Genomic DNA, 20734 nt, shown 5'->3' with positions numbered 1-20734 from the left:
CCGACTGGGCTGCTAGCTGCTAGCTGGACGTGTTTGACGATTGAGAGACTCGACCGACCTAGAAAGCCCTTGTACGGATCGGGAGGTCGGGAGGGGAGATTTGAGCTGAAAATGGTTAAATGGAAGGAAAGCGCCACGTTCGTTGGTTGCACATGCCTTCAGCCGTCTGGCCTGGACGGCATCATGACCTGGGGTAAGAGCAACAAAAGAGGAAAGGTCAGAGGAGCAAGAAACGAGAAGCGAGAAAAATGGCGTTGGAATGATCACGAGCAGGACGAAAGGAGCAGCAGGTACATGGTACAGTGAGTGCGACCAGACGCATAGCACCAAAGCGCACAGCAAAGCACAGCACAGCACAGACAGCACAGCACATCTCCGGGACAGCAGCACGTTACAGAGTAGGGAACACAGGCACAGCAGCAACACCACCCATGTTCTCGCCAAAGCTTATGTCATCGCCCCCCCCCCCCCCTCTTGGCCTCGAACATGCCTCGAGCTCGAGAGGGGCAATCCCTCCTCATCTCTTCCCCTCCCCCTGGCTCAGACCACGGCGATCATCGTTTCGAACTCGTCGTCGGCCCCGCTGCCCCTGCTGCGGCGTCGTGTCTTTTCTGGAAACTCAGTCCCGATGAAATGGCATGTGGGCGCCATTCGGACTTGATCTGATACCAGACGGACGGACAGACGCCTGTCATTGCAGTGCAATACACGTGTGGCAAGCCGGGGGTAACCTGGATCCAAAATGTTCCCTTATTCCGACCGACACACGAGAAACCTGGATAGGCGAGCCAGATGACCCGATTTACTTTTCCACACCGCAGTCAGGGTCGGAACAGCTTCCAACCCCCCCTTGGGTGATACAAAATTGTCCCACGCTGGAACGTATGGCCCGTCGATGACAGGCCCGGACGTCACTCCAAACTCTCAGTGATGGTTCAATCTGGCTGCTGGCAGAGTTGCCGGACCTTCTCGCCCGCCGACTCTCTTATAAGCTTCTAATGAGGTGCAGTTGACAAGATGGCATTGCAACCAAGTTGGGCACGCCGCGAATGCTTTTTATGCCAGGGTAGCTTATTATAGCACTTTTTTTCTCCATATGGATCGAATCCTCGCAACATGGCCCACCGTGAGACACAGACGTACTCGCATAGTCTGGCGAAAGCCGACGTCCTAGCGGTCACGGCCGCAGCGCCAAGCGATGATGGTTCCGTGTTTGACCTAGGTTGGAATCAAAAGCCAGAGCACGACGCCAAACCTTGGATCAAAGGCATGCACAACGAGGATGTCTGGGTACTTGTGCGAAGATTGAATAAGGTCACAGCCGCTTGGCGCTCTCCCGTTTGCCCGCCACGGGAACCATCGGTGCTAACCCATGACAGGAAGTGTACGAACTCAAAAAGACTGATCATATCCCCTATGGAGGCCTCGATCTCGTCGTCGCCCGGGATTCAGAGTGCTCGCCAAACAAGTTGCGCAGTGAGGTGGAGAGGCTGTACATGGGCATGGTATGTAATTGCCTCCCCTCCCCTGCCATGTCCTGGGCCATTTTCATTTATACTGACTCGGGCAATGCCACCAGCTGCTTGGACTGTTCGCGCTCGTCAATACTCTTGCTCGACTCCGCTCATGGCGTGAGCCAGCAAGAACAGCTACATTTGGACTCGTAAATAAACTCCCATGCTGGTGTATCCCTGGCCGCGTTACAGTGCTGACGACCCGCCAAGACGTACTTTGCCGCCTGGACACTCGATTGTCTCATGCCACTGCTCACTGTCGCAACCATTGCCCTCGTCGTCTCGCCCCGGGCACGAGTCGTGCTCTTTCCGCCGGCACCGCTGTCCATGGTCGACATGACCACCGGCGGCGTGGCGAAGCCCATGGCCGGCACCCTTGGTTCGACCGATGCCGCGACCGGCGCCCCACAGAACCTCAAGGGTGAAGCTGTGGAAAACGAAGCGAGTAACTTTGTGACGAGCGCCGCCGCGATCGCTACCAATTTGGTGATGGGACAAGACCCTCACGGCGCGCCTTTCGAGCAGGAGGGCGGCAGCAGAGACGGGTTCAAGCCGCAATTTGATGTGACAACCATGGCCGTCGTGAAAGACAAGGCTGAGGGTATGGACCGGCCGTCTCAGGACAAGACGAAGGCACCCATTGAGGAGGTGGTGCGTTAATACGCGTGCTCGTGTTCTGGGGTGCTGTTGCTAAAGGCACCACAGGTCTGGCACCAGATGACGCCCCTCTTGCATCTCCTTATCCTGATGTCCGATACCTGGGAGAGATTGGCCAAGTACATCATTCTCCCGTGCCTGAGCGCCGTGAAAATCCTAACTGTGTGTAGCATTCTGGTACCGACCCCTCCGTTTGATCGACAAAACCACCGCATTCGACTGGCATGGTACCTCGTGCCCCTGGCTGCACTGTCGCTGTTGGTTACACGCGATGTCGCTGTCAGGAGCCTGACTTTTGTCGTTGGTGTCTTGTTATTCGGCGAACCCCTCGTCTCCCGCGCCCTCAGAAACTTGGCGGGCAACGGTTGGACTAATTACTTTCACCTCAACAAGTACGTCTCAGATCAAGTTCACACTCCGGAGCCCGTGCTAAGCCTTCCAGCACCATCTTCAGGGGCGTCCCCACCAACCTTCAACTCGCTCTGACGCTGCTCCGCCTCGGTGAGGCCAATCGAGCCCCGTTCCCACCTCCAGCGCGTGTCCACCAGCCTCCGCCCGATGAACCCATCGATATCGATGAGACCGTTATTGATGCCTCGGTCGGTGATCAGCCCCTCGGTGTCTCCGCCGATGAGCTGCAGCACGCAGCCGATTACGATGCTGCGCAGGCAGACCACGCCGGCGGCGACGACACAGAAGTCGAGCAGGCTGTGGGCCACGGCAGCAAGCGTGAGAGAGTTTTCAGTATTCTCAAGGGCAGCGCCAAGGAAGCCGTCAAGGCTGCCGCAGGTGTCGACAAGATCCGCGCAAAGATGGGTGCCACCCACGCTAAGCAGCGCGTTGGTGTGCTGCCGTCAGACAAGAAAGAAGAAAAGGAGAAGAGAGGGTCACAGACCGTAGGCCCCGTAGAATTCAGCGCCCGATATGAGGGGACAGCTGGGTACGTATACGTCAATTCGGCAGCTGACGAGCCGTTTCTGGCATTCAATAAGCACAGCATCCGCACGCCCATCTCGAAAAAGGAGGACCTGAAGACGCTCTGGGTAGTGAACATTGAGGACATTGAGCAGCTCAGGAAGCACTCTGGATATGGCATGAAGGCAAAGCTGGCTGCCGGATGGGCGACGGATGGCCCAGTATACGATGCACTCAGGATCGTCGACAAAAAAGGGGCTGTTTATATTGTCACTAGTTTACCATATCGGGATGCCCTTTTCAATAGGTTGTGTGCCATTGGAAAGCATGCAAAATGGGAGGTCTGGTGAGCTACTGGTTTCGAGTTACCCGAGTCACGGACTCTAGCTTCCAGAAAGGGTACTTGTTATGATTTATGAGATAACTATATGGCTTGGGGAGCATAAAAAGGAATTTATGGCCACGATTTTCGGCACATATTCAGAGATAACTTAACTGGTTTGGCCATCCGCCCCGCGTCTAAAAGTGTTTCAAGCGTAATGTGAACTTGACCACCAAGAGCAATCGGATATTCCGTCACTATTTTGGCCTTGGCTGCTATCTACACCACTGTTTGTGTTCCCATACCTTTTGGAACCTTGGCAACGGGTCCAGCACATGATCCTCCAGCTCCAGGGTTTTCGATATATCAAAGTGACACTGGTAGTCCGTGACATGTCCTCAATATGAAGCTCGATATCGAGATTTAACAAGCCCATCGCGAGAAAACTGATTCCAAAACGTCCGAGCTGAGCGCGGTCTTCAACAAGAACCGACGCTTCTCGGCACAACCACCATCGTTGATGCGACAGTATCGCAGCACAAACCCCGCCCAGGTGCTTCCATTCCGGATCTTCATTTTCTTCATCCTCGGCATGTGCGTCCTGGCCGTCCACTTTATAGTAACGGGAAGGTCCACCATGCACAATAGTCTATGGCGATTTTGAAGGGACGATGTCAGAACGAGGTCCTCGAGCTTGGGACACCGCGGCGCCGGCTTGAACCAAAGGTACGCGAAGAAGGCCATCGCGTCGAGGAAGAGGGCGCCCTTTGGCTTCGCAGCGTCCACGCCTTCTAGCAGAGCATCTCCGCAGGGTGAAGGCCGAAGGGGCCGGCGGGAGCACCCATCCAATGAGTTTCGGGGCTCCGCCTCGCTGAAGAGATGCAGTCTCTTGAAGGATTCGCCGTGTACCGGGCCACCATCGGAGGCGTCGCTGCAGTGCCAGCGCTCGCTTTGCAGCGTGTCAAGGTTCGCGAGGGCGCGTGCTGATGAGCCCGACGATGGAGGCCGAGCCGACGGCGCGATAGGACTGGCGCCGTATGACAAGCGTCATGACGACGCTGACACTTGGGGGCACGTCTTTTCTACTCTCCAGTGACGCGGATGCTCCCGATCGAAGTGCAACGCCCCGGGCCGCCGACGGTGGCAAAGGTCCGCGGTCTCCTGCCGTACCCCTGCCCCAGATGCTGTATCTGACCTGGCACGCAGCTTCGCGGACGGGACGTGCTGCGTGGGCACCGTGACGCCGGCCGTAGACGGGTCGCGTGCCGTCAGGCAAAGTGCGTTGGATGTCTGCTTTGTGTCGCTGGGCGAGTGCACGGCGAGGTCCAGCGCCAGGCCGCCGCGGCGCTCGGGCGACGTCGACCATGGTGCGAGCCGCTTCAGCAGTCTCGCCAGCGCCTCGAGGAAAGGAAAGCGCGGCCGTTCTCTTGCTCCGTCTCGCGGCTTTCGGACGGCCTGGCGTTGCCTGAACACCGGGGCATATCCGGCTCGCCCGTGGGGGTCCGATTTTACTGTTACGTGACTTTGCCTTTTCAAGTCGAAGATGACCTACCGGGCTTCGTTTGGAGGATCTGACCAGGTTGCGGCAGCCATCACGAGGTAGTTCTTCCGGTCGCCGAATGGTGTCAATGACTGCAGCATGCAAAGCATGGGCTTTCATGGACAAAACAAGGATGAGGTCCCTCCTATTTACGTGCATATATCTACAGAGGCTTTCGGTAAACTCAACATGACCAACCTGGAGCGCCATGAAGGTACCCGAGATAGTTGTGACCTTGGGAGAGGAGCCCAAACTCTGCCGGATCATCGGAATGAGACACCGCGTAAATCACCGCTTCTCAGACAGGCATGGCCGAGATGGGCTTGACAGGCCATTCATACCGCCTCGTGAACGGCACGCTGAACGACCACTCTCCCGAGCCGACAGTCTCAGTCCTCGGTTCGTCACCAGGGATCACCACCTCCATCTCCGTGGTCGGCGGCACAACCACGTCAATGGTAAGCGTCAAATCGCCCTCCTTGCCCTCGAGCCGCCACGAACTGGCGACCCGTCCATAGGGCGTCAGATGCTCTGCCCTCGCCCACGTGAAGTCTCCACCAATCTCTGGCTCCGTCCTTGCTCTCTTCCACCCAGCGTCCGCCCTCTTGAGACCGGCAAGACGCTCGACCATGAATTTGGCCACGGCGCCGTACGCGTAGTGGTTGAAGCTCGTCATATCGCCCGGGTTGACGCTGCCGTCGGGGAGCATGCTGTCCCAGCGCTCCCACATGGTCGTCGCGCCCATGGTGACGGGGTACAGCCACGACGGACACGCCCGCTCAGTCAGCATGGCATACGCGACATCGGAGTGGCCCGTTTGGGCCAAAGCCTCGCAGATGTATGGGGTGCCTGCGAAGCCGGTACCGACGCGGAAGCTGTTGCGCCGGACAATCTCGGCAAGGCGGTCACCGGCGCGGCCGAGTTGAGTGGGTGCCAGGAGGTTGAATGTGATGGCGAGAGCGTAAGCAGTTTGCGTGTCCGACGCGAGGCGGCCGTTTGACGACACGTACTCGGCGGCGAACTCGAGACGGCATGCGGCCGCCTCTTCACGGTAACGGGTTGCATCGGACTCTTTGCTCAGCAAGCCAGCGATCTGTGACATGGCGTCGAGAGAGTGGATGAGGAACGCATTGGCGACCAGAGGAGGGTCGGTCACGGCCTTCCAGGGCTCGTGAGGGGACGCGTTGGGATCCAGCCAGTCCTTACAAAGATCAGCAAATAATCACATCGCCGCATGTCCAGTAGTCAGTCGACTTACACCAAGTTGAGGGGCGGCAAAATCCCACAGATGTACACTGCCAGTCTTGTTCTTCGGAATGGCACCAAGCCAAGCGACCATGGAGTCATATTGCGGGATGAGCACGTTCAGATCATTCGTCTCTTCCCAGAGGGCCCAGGGCGCGAGGATGGTCACGTCATTCCAGATGGCAGCCGGCCAGATCTTGCCCCAGAAAAAGTGCCCCTGAACGACGTTCGGCACGACCATGGGCGGCACGCCGTCCTGCCGCTTCTGTTCGTCCCACAAGTCGCGAAGCCAGTTCTTGAGGATCCCCGTACAATCGTAGATGAAGGTCGCTGTCGGGGCGAATAGGGCGAGATCGCCGGTCCAGCCCAGCCGCTCGTCGCGCTGGGGACAGTCGGTCGGCACCGAAAGAAAGTTGCCCCGCATACCCCAGCGGACGTTGGAGTACAGCTTGTTGAGCATTTCGTCGGAACAGGTGAAGTTTCCCGCCTCTTCCATGTCGGTATTGCAGACCACAGCCTCGAGTGAGTCCAGGATGTCAATATCTGCGGATGGCCAGTCGTCGACCTGGGCATAGCGAAAGCCGTGGAAGGTGAAGCGAGGCTCGTACGATTCGCCAGCCTCATCACCACAGAGGGTGTAGATGTCCCGGGCCTTGCAGTCACGCAGCGGCCGGATGCCAAGCTCGCCCTTCTCGAGAACCTCGGCGTGCAGCAGGGTGAATTTGTGGCCGCGGGGACCCCTGACTTTGTTGACCCGAAGGTAGCCTACGAGGTTCTGCCCAAAGTCAAGCACCGTCTTTCCGGAGGGGGTCGTGATCTTTTCGATGGGCTTGACGATTTCGAGGCGTCGAACCGGCTCGGCGTCACCCGCATGGAGCTGGACGGTATCTGCGATCGGGGGCAGGGTATCGACTGCGGCCCATCCCTTGGCCTCGAAGCCAGGGATCGACCAGCCCGGCACCTCGGCCGTCGCGTCATACACTTCGCCGTCGTAAATCTCGGAGCGCTGAATCGGGCCCTTGTTGACGGTCCAGGTGTCGTCGGTGGTGATTGTACGAGTCGAGCCGTCGTCGAAGGCAATCTCCAATTGCGCCAATACGGCGGTTCTCGGCCCCCAGATATTACGGCGACCGCCCTCGAAACCAATACGCCCCCTGAACCAACCCTCGGCAACGCGGACGCCGAGACAATTGTCCCGCGAAGAAAGAAGATCGGTCACGTCATGTGTCTGGTAAGTCAGCTGGTCGTCATAGGACGTCCAGCCCGGCGCCAGAAAGTGATCGCCGACCCTCCTCCCGTTGATCTCAGCCTCATACACACCCAGCGCCGTGATGTAAAGCCTCGCAGAACGCACCGGCGCGTCAAAGGTAAAGTCTTTTCGGAAGAGGTCCTCGGGCAGGGGCGTCTCAATGTCGCCGCCGGCCCACGGCGCAGAGATCAGCTGTGCCGACCAGTCTCTCCGATCCAAGAGCCCTGTCTCAATGATAGCGGGATCGCTCCAGGCGGTATAGTTCTGCTGTCCCTGTTGGCGTGCGCGCACGCTGACGCTGCATCGCGTGCGGGAGGCCAGCGGTTGCTCGAGCGGCCAGGGCACGAGGCGGGATTCTGGGGAGATGACCTTGATGCTGCCGAGCTGGGTGACCTGCGTGCCGATGATGCGTTCAACCTTGATCTCGTATTCTTCTTGTGAGAAGTTGTTCGGGGCATCTGCGAAGCGCCATGATATGCGCGGCGTGGCGTCGTCGACTCCGAGAGCCTGGCCTGGTCTGTGATGCTCGAAGCGGACGTCTGTAATGGTTGGTAATGACATGATGGCGGATTCAAGTGTCAGGAAGAAGACTGCAACTCGGCCCAAGGTGATGTGAATGGTGCAGGAGGGAAGGCCGACTGAGAGCCGCCGTCGGGTTCATGGACCTATTTGTTGAGGCAGCGTCAGGAGCCCCTCCTCCTCTTCCGTCTCAGATCCGGGGAATCCATGGATTCGGTGCAAGGATTCACGGCATCGGTCGAGATGAAACCGAAGTAATCCCTATGGGATAGCGATGGATCGTCACTAAGAACACCGGATGAAAAGCCAAGGAGGGGAGCTAGGCTGACGACGAGCCCCTCCTCCATGCGCGTGAACCCAATGAACGCCACGAGGAAGGAGTACACATCCGAGAAATACTTCCGAATTATACTTCCGAGACGACTCACCAAGAATATCCGAGCCCAACCCACTCATTGAGCTGAAGAAACGATTAGTCAGCCATACTGAAGAATGACTATTGGCCATGAGGAGCTCGTTATTCTCCGAGCACATCCCTGAGCAGCCACATGAGCAGAGGAGTATATGGTTTTTCCGACTGGATATCCCGGCCGCCGCGATTCCGTTTCCTGTCAATGACCGCTCAACGGACCATGAGCCAGAAGTCCGGGTGCTCTGGGATGACGCCAATAGCTAGATCGCAAGACAAAAATACCAGCCCGTGTCCAAGGGGGACTCTTGCTCTTGCTCATGTGATCCTTGATGGACCAACAGATGACACGACTGCCATCAATCCGCTTTCCCCCCACCCACTTGCCTTGTTAGGCATGTGCAACCGCCTCTATCGCAGGACCTGCACCACTACCAAGCCCGACGCAATAGCAACCACTGTACCATTATCTCACACAGTTACACAGCATCCCCTGTTACGGCCGCCAAGCTGCCTGCCGCATCTGCCAATTCACGGCAGTGTCACCTCATGTACAACAAGTCGTCGATTCGCCCATTCGTAAAAGCTACGACACCGCGAAATTCCCCTATCCCCTCCTCTTCTGACCAAGTAACGAGCTCGCTTGAAACAACGATCTATCCATGATACCTTCTACGTCCATTCATGCCTGTCATGACATTGCAACCGAGGCCCGGAAAAAAAAAAGAACTGGGAACGAAACCCATGAAATCCCAGGGCGTGACATGAGCCAGAGGGGAAAAAAAGGGAGGGGGTATACAAGATGACCACGAGAACGCGCCAAGACGGCAGAACCCAATGCATGAAAGAACACCCCTGAGATGCAAAGAAAAGGTAAAAAAAAAAAAAATGGCAGTCGGTCAGCCGCGGAAAACTCCCCAGCGGTGTTGGCTGGATGCAGAGAGGGGGAAAATAAAAAGGAAAAATGCAAGAACACATGGATGAACCCCTCCCCCCTACCCCGGCAACCCTCACAGCCTGACGTGCTGGCCCGTCAGTTTAGACCAGAGGACGGCAATGAGGTCCTCCTTGAAGCGCTCCCAGAGGTTGCGGTTCAGGTAATAGCTCAGTTGGCGGTAGTGGAACATCTCGCCCCAACAGTCGCGGCCCCACTCGCAGCCTGCCATGTTGACGACAAAGTCGCGCTCGTCCTGGCTGTAATGGTAGCGCGGGTCCTTGCCGTCGTCACCGCAGGCGCCGGCGGGGAAGGCGTTGATCGAGCGCTGTGGGAGGAAGGCCGTGTGTTGACGCACCCACGGCTGCGTGAGGTACATCTGCTGCAGCGCGTCCTGCTCCTTATGCGTCCACTCCATGTGCTTCTGTTCGTAGGCGACGGGATCCCACCAGACATCCATGAGCTGGTCGGAGACGGCGCCACGCCGCAGGAACCAGGAACCGAGGTTGAAGCCGGCGCAGTCCTGGGAGAGGATAAGGTTGATGGAGTCCGGCTTGCCGTCGCCCACGGGGCTGCGAGACGTGGGGTCGAGATATTCCTCGGCGAAGGGGTGCGAAATATTGAGGGGATTGAATTCGTTAATGTCGCGATACGTATTCTTCGCAAGGTCGTTAAAAACATGGCTCTGCAGCGAGTACGAGGGCTCCATGATGAAGGTGTTGAGGTCCAGCCACCAGACCCTGTGATGCCACGTTAGCCAAGGTACGCCAATCGAACGGTGGATTCAAGCCACTCACCATTCTGCCTTGGGGTATTTCCTCAAGGCATTGCGGACGTAGTCAACCTTCTCCCAGCCCTCGCGCCACTCGTGCGCATATCGCTTCTTGGTGCTCATGTCGACGATTTCCAGTTCGTAGCCCCATCGGGCGGCGTACGCCTTCTTGTTCTTGACGCTGTCTCTCTCTATCGCCCATTCCCGGGCGCCCTTCCATTCCATGACGCCGCCTCCGACATTCGCCGCGAGAATGATGACGTACTTTTGGCCTCCGCCGAGCCATGACGTCCGTCGCCAGTGGTAGACAAGAGCTGCCCGAATCATTAGCTGCCGATGCCGGCGCCTGGGCAGGGGCTGGCCTTGACTTACGACTGTGATAAAAGACCCAGACGGCGAAGAGTATGAAGAAGAGTATGGCCAGCCGGATCTTTGTCTTCCTCTTCATGCGGGCGGCTCGCCTCTGCATCCTCCCGACGAGAGGCAGGTTCTGTACGGACCATGGCCCACGGTTTTGCTTGTCCTTGAAACCTCCGTACTGCGGCTGATTTGCTTGGCTGAAGCGCGGCAGGCTGCTCGAGATGCGGCGCATGTGACGCTGGAAGAAGCCCTGGTTGTGAGTCGAGAAGGACGGGTAGCCAGTGACGCCGAGGGTCCTCATCTTGGTGGCCTCCCATGGCGCGGAGATGCCGCCGGGCGAGGGAAAGGGAAAGGAGCCGGTCGGGCTGTTGCGACCGCTGTTGTAGTTGAGGCCGGGACTCGCCCAGCCGCCGCCGGGATGGGGTGACGGGCTGCGCGAGAGAGACATGGGATCGGCGGGGGTGCCTGCAGGAAAGAAAAGGGACACAACGTCAGCAAGCGAAATCTTGTCAGACACGAGAAGGTTGTGCGGAGGCAGAAGAGAAAACCAAGAGAGATGCGGCTGGGAAGAACGACATCAGCGACAGTGTTGGCCACGTACCTGGTATGGGCGGCAGGTTTGAAGAGTGGCCCTGCACCCCCAGGTGCTGGGGGCCGCGGCGTTCAGCGGATGCGACGTCAATGCCCAAGCTGAGGGAGGAGCGACGGCGTTGATGAGAAGCGGGGGGTCGTCGATCGTTGGCCGACGACACGGAGGACGAGGACGAGGCGGCTGGGGGAGATGGAGGCGCCAGGTTGGTGGAATGCGGGTGTTGTTACCAGAGGACGGGGATCCTCCAGATGACAACGAGACGGGAAGGGGAGATGGGATGGAAATAAGAGGTGGTGGGGGGTGGATTTCGTCGTAGTGTTTTTTTTTTCCTTTCTTGTTTCGGGCCTTGGCCACGGTAAGGCGTTTGGACAGTGCGTTGAAGCAAGGGCGACGATCTTCTGTGGTGCGCCAGTCGCAAAGCGATTGTACGTGCTAGGATCGATCGATGGACTCGAGGCGGCGACAGCACCAGTGCCACTGGTGAGGAGTGTCGGCGGAGGTGGTAGTGGTGGCCGATGGGTTTCCGTGACGGACGGCCGTGCGAGACTAGCAGTTACAGATTTCAGGCGATGCCGGGGAAGGACGTGGGAGGTGATACAGTCGATGGTGATGGTTATGGAGACGATGAGCGTGGTAGATCTCTTGGCTGGAGCGGGCTCGTGTTGTGGCTGTCGGGGGATTTCTCTCAATCGAGTGTCAAAGTTTGCCAATGGGACCGAGACATGACGGATGGAGGGCCAACGAAGACGGGAAGACAAGGCCGGTCGTATTTTCGCTCATGTCATCTCGAGTAATAGTCTTTGGCGATTTTGCTTTTGGGCTAGGTGTTGTCTTCTCCATGCGGTAGGTTTAGTGCTCGGGCGATTTCTGAGGGTCTAGGTACGGCAGGGCAGGTAGGTACCTACCCAGGTACCTAGCTTGCCTGGCAAAGGAGCCGAGACGGCCAACCAAAAGGCTCCAGTGATAATAGGGGCGAGCCACCATCGCCCGAAGCGGCGGCTGCGATTGGGGAGCCTGCCAGTCATTCAAGTTTAGGGGTCCTCCCGTTTGCCGCAGTGCTTGCTAGGTACATGTCAGGTACACCCTATAGCGAAGCCTCTATAGTGAAGCCAACGTCCAGGTCGAGACCAGCAAACATGTTCGTCAGCCTGCGAATGAATATACCAATACGCTCTTGTGTCCAGGCAAGAGAAAAGGAAGGGATTGCTACGGATGACTCAATCCTAAGTTACTCAAATGGCTGTTGAACAGAGAACGAAACAGTCTCACTGACAATGGCAGGACAGGGATGCCATGGCAAGACCCTGACAGGTGGGACACAAGAGCGGCACGGCAGACCGAGCGCCCATTGAGTCTCGCAAGGATGACATTGTTTGTCGGCTTTGATTTGGAGCTGCCGGCCGGGATGGTGTGTATAGTCGATAATTGGATTGATGGTTGAGGTGTTACAGAGGGTATCTGCGTAAGGGAGGTCACGAGAGGCTCTGTTGATCTCAGGGACCTGCTTAGGTACCGACCTCGAGATGCCCATTCACAACAGATCGGTACCTACCTAGGTACTACAGAGGAGTTTGGTGTTTCACTGCACCTGCCACGCCTACACCTGTACCCCCCACACCTCGTTCGGCACCTGGCTACGTACGTGCCTGCGTCGTCACCACGTGACTTCGCGTTCCTCGAGGCAGCGACGCACTCCTCAACAATCGTCAGTCAATTCCTCCTCGCCTTCATCCCCTCACCAAGCCCACGCGTCCTCTCCGAGTCCCCTCCGACGAACGATCCATCGCAAACGTAGATCTGTCTCATCGCCAAGACTTTCTCACCGGAAGACCCGCAACACGTAGTTCGTGTTGTCAAACTACCGTTACTCCTAGGACCCCGGCGCCACGAGAGCCAATCAACGAGGCTCCTTGCCTTGTTGTCGGCGCTTGCTCATACGCCCTCAACACCAGCCAGCCATACATCTTCGAGAGTCGTGATGACATCCGGCGCATCGAGGCAATGTCGCCGCCAGCCATCAAATGAGAGCCAAGCTGCTCCTGCCGCGCCTTCGTCGCTCGTTGGCTGTCGTGCGTCGGAGTGGATGAATCCGCCCGGCCAGCCATTCATCAGTTGTCCATTGCCCTGTCTTGATGCAAAACCTATTCAGTTGCTGCCTCCAGACCTTCTATTGTGACCATTGTTCGTGAACAACGCTCTCTTCTTGATCTTGTTCTTCTTCTTCGTCATCCTTTCCCCCAGACGCGTTGCTTCCTTGGGCCTTCCTCCTTGGTGATCCAATCTCCTTTGTCTATTCTGCTTCGATACTGTCACTCTTTTAATCCACAGCCACTGCCGATACGCTTGGTCTCAGCATTTTTAATCAGGCTTTCCACCCTTCGCCTCCCGACATCTCAAGCAAAGCAATCTATTCATTCTTTCCTTCAAATTCGTGCATCCGCCTCGAGCTGGATCGCTGCGTGCTGCCGCTGACGCTCCTTCATCACACAACAACCCCTTCACTACACAATACCATGGCCACCAGCAGCTCCTCGCCGAGACCACCCGCTTATGACGAGGACAGCCGGAGCGACGGCACAAGGGACAACTGGGAAGACTGGGAGGATGAAGAAGTGGTGACGCCTATCATGGACGACGAGCAGGCCCTCATCGCCGATAAGGCCGCCATGCCCAGTCCTCTCAGGCCCTCAAAGCCTACCATCTCCCGCGCATCGCTGTCACGACAATCCGTCCACAGGCTGAGGAGACTGAAATCCCGCCACAGGCAGAGGGACCAAAATGCCAAAGCCGGCATCAAGGTCGTGACCAACATGACCGAGCTCCGTCGTCAACACCATCTGGCCAACAGCCCACATCGCGCGAGAGGCAAGTTTGTCGATGCTGCCGCCCTCAAGGCCCTCGAAGGTGAGCCGTCGTCCGCCTCTGTAGGCAACTGGAATTGGTTCTCCAGGAAGAACATGACCAAATCCCCTCAAAGTGCCACCACTCGGAGCCCCCTCGAACAGGACCTCTCCCCAAACGATCGCCCCATTGTCATCGGCATTGCTCTTCCTTCGGACCTGGCCCAGCGTGGCAACGGCAACACGGATGCCCATGCACACATGCTTGCCACACCCTTGGAGGCACCAACCCCCCATCCTCACTTGCGCCACCCAGCAAACCCGCAGCAGCCTGGGAAAACCCCCAGCCCCATGACTCCTTCACAGCATCGATCCGTGTGGAGCCCCGATACCCCCGACACCACTTCACCGTTCCAGTCACCTCGACACACATCAAGCATCTATTCACAGGCTACCAGTTACGGGGCGCCTATTGCCTATGACGCCCCGCCTGTGCCTGCTGTGCCTGAGACGTTCAAGAGACCAGAGGTTGCCGTGGCCGTTGTGCTTCAACAAAAAGACGACGACGACGACGAAGACGACGGTGGCAGTCCCTGCACACTATTTGAAGAGGACGGAAACAGTATGGCTGTTACTGCTAGTAAGACCAACAAGGCAAAGGGGGTTTCCAAGAGCCCTTCCAGCGCTGAAACACAGACGCGGGGGTGGTGGGACACCATCGTCACCCCATTCACCGAGAAGACGAGCCCTCTGCGAGAAGCTCAGGAGTCACGGTTCCCGAAAGGCAGCCTATCACCTGATTCATTCTCCAAGCCGAACGCCGAGAAGATTCAGTTTGCAAAGTCTATCAAGTTGGACGATCCGCCCTCTTCAACCTTTATACCTGGACTACCAGCATCTCCAAAGCCTTCGCCCCGACACGACCACACGCCTATAGTCAGGATTCCTACCCCCCGAAGAACCCCATCCCCCTTTTTGAATGCGCGTACCCCATCGCCTGCTTCTTCATCGAGGTCAGGCACCCCACGGCTTGCGGAACAGAGTGAGAAGACGATGAACACGCCGCGAGGCCTTCGAACTCCCTCAGATCAGCCCCCGCCCTATTCACCGCCCAACAAGCAAGACGCCGTCAGATACCGAGCCGTGTTCCCCACAGGCCATCCCCTCCAGAGCCTCTATCCTTCTTCTCCGAACCCTGCGTCCCCCGCTATCAATGGAACAATGAGCTCTCGTGGCGGTATCTCCTTGACCGACATTCCCCTCACCCCAGCCGCAGGTACGTCGGCTATGCCAACCCGACAGCCCGGTACCTACCTGCCTCAGGAACACTTGACGGCCGCCACTGGGCCCGGCCAAGAGGTCGAGCGCGAGAGGCGGCGACACGAGAAGGAAGAGGTCGTCGCCCGCAAGATTGGTGGCTTCTGGCGCGGCCGTGGGTGCATGCCGTCAAACGGTTGTTTCGGTCGCTCTGGTCGTGAAGGCCGGAAAAGGAGACGTGTCTGCCTCGGGGTCTGCTGTGGCTCCATCCTTCTCATTGTTCTCGTTGTCGTTCTTTGTGTCACCTTGATCCCGCGTGGTCAGACTGCCGTTGAGGTGCCAAGCATCTTCGTCAACCTGACCGACTTCCCGCCCATGCCCACGGGCCCGCTCACAGTTATTGGACCGGACAACTCGGCTGCCATAACAGGCTGTACACAGCCTACGACGATATGGAGCTGTGCACTTCCCAAAGAAGAGCACGATTCTGTTGCCCCTTTCCGACCCAACCAGCCCAGCTTCTTCATGCAGATCCAGTACAACAATGACACGAATGAGCCCTGGAACATTCCCAATGGCAGCCCCCCGCGACCAGATCGAGGCCGCACGCGCGAGCCAAGAGGAGGTGGTGGCCTCGTCGCCAGAGCTCGAGCAGCCCTCATGAGGCGGCAAGATGGCCAAGCCTTCAATCCTAGTCCGGCACCCCCATCATTCGAAGAAATGTACTTCCTGGGTAACACGACAGATGGCATCATCTCCGACGACAAGGCCGGCGAACCGACGCCATTTTACTTCAGCATCCTTGACACAGTAAACGGCACGGTTGGATCGAATGTGCTCAGCAAGCGACAGGACTTTAACCTGCCGTCCGACTTTCCCGTCGACCTTCCTGAGCCCGCGCTCAACGAAGATGGTAGCGCGGCGCCAGCCACTTTCATGCCAAAAGCCTTTCAGCAACCTATCCGCCTGTACGACCGCGGCCTTGACACAGAGCACTACGGCTTCTACACATATTTCAAGCGCAGCATCTACCTGCGCTCCGTCACAGTCCTCAACGGAACGGACCCTTCCCGAGGTGGTGATGGCGAGAGCAATGTGCCACTTGACGAAGACGGCGGCGCCCGCCTTTCAGAGGCAAGCTTCATTGTCACCTGGACGCAGACTCGGTTCCTCGTTCAGATCTGGACGCGCCGTGAGAACACGACGCAGCTGCTTTCTGAGCGGGGTCGATTTGACACTGGGTCGGGCGAGGCGACGGACCGGCCGGGGACGATGCCGTACCCCATCACCGTGACGATGGATACGCACGGAGGCCAGCCTCTTGAGAAGGTGGTGTGGCACTGGAAGGTCGACAGCCGGCAGAGGATCGACACGAGCGACCCCAAGCTCATTGCGAACAACATTGGGTTTGGAGGGACGCTGGTGAACCCCAGAGCGAGAAACGATACCTCGTTCGGGGGCTTTGACGGAGGAGATGGAGGTTGCAAGTGTGAATGGGTCAACTTCTTGGACAAGAGAAGCGTCTGAGGTGCTACGTGATGACGAGGACCACGACAGCATGGCATGAACTGGAGGCAACAACGGGAGCAAAAAGTCCAGCAGGGTATCACAATCATATATATTTAATTTAATCAATCAAACCCGGTTGTTGTGCCCAACGCCAACATTGACAACATGTCTATTTCCGGTAAGTAGCTCTGCTTGATTTCTCCAGGCGCCTTGGTCGAAGGGAATGGCCATCGACTACGAGAGTCCGGCATCAACCACCCAGCTCACGTCGTTGTTGAACTCACGAGCAGTATCATAGGTGTGAACGCCGCCGTTACTGGCCACATATCCGACGTTGGTAAAGTGACGAATGTACCGCGTGGGGTGGCCCCAGGCGCGGATCGAGCTGCCCTGGCCGTTGAGGCCCGCCTCGGTGCAAAAGGTGGCATCCTCGCGGAACGACTTGCTATTGTCGTTGGCGTCAACCCGGAGCACAAAGTTGTAGTGGCGGATGAAGCTGCCGGGGTTGCTGACCGACTCGAAGGAGAAGCAGCCGCTGTTGCCGAGGCCGGTGTGCACCGTCCACGTCGCCTGCTTCCGCAGCGTCTCGGCGCTCGACGACGAGACGACCTGCGTATCGACGCCGGTACCCGTCGATGCGTGCGCCAGGTAACGCGTCATGCAGCAGGACGAAGTGGCGCGCAGCGAGACGCGGGCGCCGACGGACAACCGGGGCCCCGAGGACAGCGGCGCGACTTGGTAGCCTGCCGCGACGATGTTGTCCTGAACGGCCTTCTCCGTGGCGTCGGACGGGTAGCCCGAAGTCATGACGCCCTCGTAAAATGTGCCCTGGGCGCTGACACTGTTATCGCCGCCGATGCCAAGCACGATGGCGCCCTCCTTCTTCATCGGATCGTAGCCGCGGGCGGGCCGCACGCCGCTGTAAAAGGTCGACAGGTCGCCGGCCGTGGCGTCTCCGGCGCGGATGGCCCACTTGTTGGGCCCGCCCTTGACGACGGCGCTGACGAAGCGATGCGACAGCGACGGGTTGTCGTCGTTCTTCTTGGCGTTGTGGCCCGAGAACAGGCCGTTCTCGAGGTCGGCCATGACCCACGGCCCGCTCCCGGAGCCGGAGCCCCACGCCGTGCTGTCGCCAAAGTAGATGGCCTCCATGTGCCCGTTGCCCGTGTTGCTCGTGCTCGTCTCGGCGTTGCCGTAATCAAAGCAGCAGCCGCCGTTGAAGTGCGTACCGTCGACCACGGCGTACATGCCCTGTGCCGCATCGCCACGCGCCGTGCGCTGCGCCGCGTTGTTGCGGTACCCCGTGCCCGGGGCGATGAAGACGCCGTACGCCTTTTTGTTGCCAAAGAGCTGCACCGGCGCCCCGATGGCGCTCGCAAGGTTGTCGGCGCGGTTGGCTGCTGGGCCCGCGAAGTCGCCCCCCGGCGCCTGCGTCAGGTGGTTGTTGTTCTTGGACTGGTCGTAGATGACCGTGATGACGCACGTCGTGCCGGCGCAGAATCTGTCCTGACGGCCGGCATCGGCGACGCCACCGGCTGACACGGGTGCAATGTCGGTGGTCGCGCCGTCCGAGCCGCGCTTCACCTGGTAGAGGGACCCGGTGAACGTGTCGTACAGGGCGCGCGTCGTGCTGTGCGCCGCGACGCAGGGCGTGTTGCCCTTGGCGTAGCTGTCGCAGGGTCCGGCGGCCACGAGCGCGCCTGAGGTCGCGAGACACAGGGCGAGGGCCCAAGAAGGGCGAGCGTTTCGTCGCGAGAACGGCATGATGAGGAGACTTGGAGGGTGAGAAAGGCAAGGACGAAAGATCCCGTGATCTTGGTTTTACCGGACTCTTTGTGAGTCTGTGATCAGGATGTCAACTCTCCTTCTGGTCCGCAAGCAGGCTGGACACCTTCTTGTACCCGGGGTCTGTTCATCACGAGCGTTGGGGGGCAATAGAGCACACCGCCTGGACCGCCGACAATGCCTAATTACCTGCCGACGTGACATCGCCCATGTCTATACGATCAAGAAAACACAAAAACAGGCGTGTATCGACTTTACACCTCGTCTCTGCAAGACATTCCCGCACCAATTAGTGCGGACCGCAACGTCACGGCAATGACGTCTCGTGCCGGGGGCGCTGGGCGATCCGGCACGCCTCAGCCGTGAATGCGCCGTCTGGGGGTTGCATCGTGAGACGGGACTGTCCATTAGCAGGCCAAGGTATTGGAGCGCTTGACGTGGCTTCATCGTCCCAGCCGGGCAGCCCCTCTCCAAGATCACGGGACCGTGGTGATCGGAGCCCAGGCCTCTTGGTTGCTTCGCTGAATACGGCGCTCCTTTCCAAAAGATCGCGAACCGATGGTCTTCCACTGTTGGGAGGCTCATCCGGCATGTGGTGCCGTGATCCAGTGCCGCTTTTTGCGGGCATTTTCTTCGGCCCTGCGCCGGGCCCGGGTGGCCCGGCATGGATAGGCCGAATCGTTAAGGTCAAGAGGGGTTTCATTATACTTTTGCAGTCGCCGATGCTACGACCAGGACCCCAACTGAGCCTGTTCGTCTGTCCTATCATGGGGTTGGCTTTCGAAGGAAACGCCATGTACCCACATCACCTGGAAAGTTACATGTGCTGTTTTCTTTGACGGTTTGATGGTTTCTACTTCAGCGCCACTGAGACATACATAGCCAACGTCTCGTTAACTGGAAAAATACAAAGATGATATACATGTCGGCCGGGCCCCCTGCATCAGGCGCAACGGTTACTCCATGCGCATCTCGACGAACCTCCTAACAAAGTCATTGACGCCTTCCATGGAGTCCTGATCGAAGACTTTCCCGCCCTCTTCTGCTGTCGAGGGCGTTCCCTTGTCGAGGAAGAGCTTTGCAAGCCACCAATACTCGCCAGCGTTCTCGTAAAATCCGAAACGGCCGCTTCCGTCTTGCGGCACATCTTGCGTATGGAGGTCCCAGAGCAGCTTCCAGCGGGTGAGTGCTCGGTTCACCACCGGCTTTACCGCGGCGAGAGAGCATGTCGCCTCGGCGCTGAAGATGATCTCGTGGAGGCCTGTCCAGCTTGTTTGTCAGGCCGGTCCTTGGAGTTGAAAGGTAGGAAAATGAACGCACCTGATATCAGAATGAAGAAGCCCTGATAGCCGAGATGCTGGAATTCCGCCAGCAACTCGTCCGTCCAAGAATCACGCATCAGCAGGGACATGCCCTCCGCTATAGAGTGCAACTTCGGAAAAGCCCAATGCCAGCTCTTCTGTTGCTGCAGGAAGCTGTGTGGGGCTGCGAATAGCTCGTCAGAGCATGGGAAGTTCCCTGTCATCTCCGACAGCGTCAATTTCGGGGGTGCGTGGTGGAATATAGCGTGTGATGAGTCGACAAGGAAGATCCAGTTCACCAGTCTGCGAGGCGTTTTCAGTCTTTTTCGCTCCTAGAGGAAGAAATCATGCCTCTGATTCAGTCTCACCTGACGGCTTCTTCCGCCCGGAAAAATATGTCCCATTCACGCTCAGAGGTCGGCATCGCCGCTTGCGCGCCGTCACTGTGCCTGTGGCTCGGAAGCCCGAGATTGCGCGCCGCGGCGACAAGATCGGCGTACCGGTGAAGGCGAACTCGTCTTCTGGACGCCCTGTCCTTATTCCAATGCAGCAGTATTGCCATAATGAAAGCTGCTTGAAGTGGTGCGATATCTGTCGACACAGCTTTTGCTTCTGCAGGATCGAGAAGGCGTCGAAAAGCTTCGTGCTCAAATATGTAATGCTCCACAGCCTCGAGACAGTAATTTGCCGCCTCTGCAGTTTCTTTCGAGTAATACGTTGCGCCGATCATCATGACGGCAGCAAGCAACGGAGGAAAGGCGGAGACTGCGTCAAAGGACGGCTCGCGCAGTAACGGACAATGGGGATGCCAGGAGGCGAAGTATGACTGGGTCAAAGCCTGCACACGTGTCTTGCAGAAGATCAATCTGGTGTATGGGCCCAAAGAGTCCATCTCATTATGGGAATCAAGCTCCGATAGGACCTCGCACATGCGCTGTTCAACAAGAGGATCTTCCGCTTTGGGGCCCTGTGAGGGAGTGTATCGCACTCCATCCCCGCAGTCCCAGCTTTCAA

At 58.1% G+C, this 20734-nt stretch overlaps 7 protein-coding genes across 7 annotated transcripts; 2 read left to right on the top strand and 5 right to left on the bottom strand.

Moving 5' to 3' along the window:
* Positions 1–1116: 1116 nt before the first annotated feature.
* Positions 1117–3436, top strand: D7B24_008823 (uncharacterized protein; the record flags this gene model as incomplete). The annotated part of the gene is made up of 6 exons (XM_028642906.1): positions 1117–1290; positions 1380–1505; positions 1725–2165; positions 2220–2563; positions 2614–3111; positions 3169–3436. 6 exons carry the CDS (start codon positions 1117–1119, stop codon positions 3434–3436), a joined length of 1851 nt encoding a protein of 616 aa, XP_028493460.1.
* A 933-nt stretch (positions 3437–4369) lies between these two features.
* D7B24_008822 (uncharacterized protein) lies at positions 4370–4774 on the bottom strand (the record flags this gene model as incomplete). Its single annotated transcript, XM_028642905.1, has 1 exon — positions 4370–4774. The coding sequence occupies one exon, from the start codon at positions 4772–4774 to the stop codon at positions 4370–4372; it is 405 nt and encodes a 134-aa protein (XP_028493459.1).
* A 472-nt stretch (positions 4775–5246) lies between these two features.
* D7B24_008821 (uncharacterized protein) lies at positions 5247–8003 on the bottom strand (the record flags this gene model as incomplete). Its single annotated transcript, XM_028642904.1, has 2 exons — positions 5247–6149; positions 6207–8003. 2 exons carry the CDS (start codon positions 8001–8003, stop codon positions 5247–5249), a joined length of 2700 nt encoding a protein of 899 aa, XP_028493458.1.
* Positions 8004–9380: 1377 nt separating this feature from the next.
* MNN10 (alpha-1,6-mannosyltransferase) lies at positions 9381–10884 on the bottom strand (the record flags this gene model as incomplete). The annotated part of the gene is made up of 3 exons (XM_028642903.1): positions 9381–10044; positions 10102–10390; positions 10449–10884. The coding sequence occupies 3 exons, from the start codon at positions 10882–10884 to the stop codon at positions 9381–9383; spliced, it is 1389 nt and encodes a 462-aa protein (XP_028493457.1).
* Positions 10885–13541: 2657 nt separating this feature from the next.
* D7B24_008819 (uncharacterized protein) lies at positions 13542–16652 on the top strand (the record flags this gene model as incomplete). Its single annotated transcript, XM_028642902.1, has 1 exon — positions 13542–16652. One exon carries the CDS (start codon positions 13542–13544, stop codon positions 16650–16652), a length of 3111 nt encoding a protein of 1036 aa, XP_028493456.1.
* Positions 16653–16868: 216 nt separating this feature from the next.
* Positions 16869–18398, bottom strand: D7B24_008818 (uncharacterized protein; the record flags this gene model as incomplete). Its single annotated transcript, XM_028642901.1, has 1 exon — positions 16869–18398. One exon carries the CDS (start codon positions 18396–18398, stop codon positions 16869–16871), a length of 1530 nt encoding a protein of 509 aa, XP_028493455.1.
* Positions 18399–19375: 977 nt separating this feature from the next.
* Positions 19376–20282, bottom strand: D7B24_008817 (uncharacterized protein; the record flags this gene model as incomplete). The annotated part of the gene is made up of 3 exons (XM_028642900.1): positions 19376–19680; positions 19740–20023; positions 20089–20282. The coding sequence occupies 3 exons, from the start codon at positions 20280–20282 to the stop codon at positions 19376–19378; spliced, it is 783 nt and encodes a 260-aa protein (XP_028493454.1).
* Between the last annotated feature and the right edge of the window lie 452 nt (positions 20283–20734).

This window comes from Verticillium nonalfalfae (genome assembly GCF_003724135.2).
Source record: "Verticillium nonalfalfae strain VnAa140/NRRL 66861 chromosome Unknown scaffold_81, whole genome shotgun sequence".
In the NCBI taxonomy this organism is placed as follows: Eukaryota; Fungi; Ascomycota; class Sordariomycetes; order Glomerellales; family Plectosphaerellaceae; genus Verticillium; species Verticillium nonalfalfae.
This window is presented reverse-complemented; position numbering and strand designations above follow the sequence as displayed.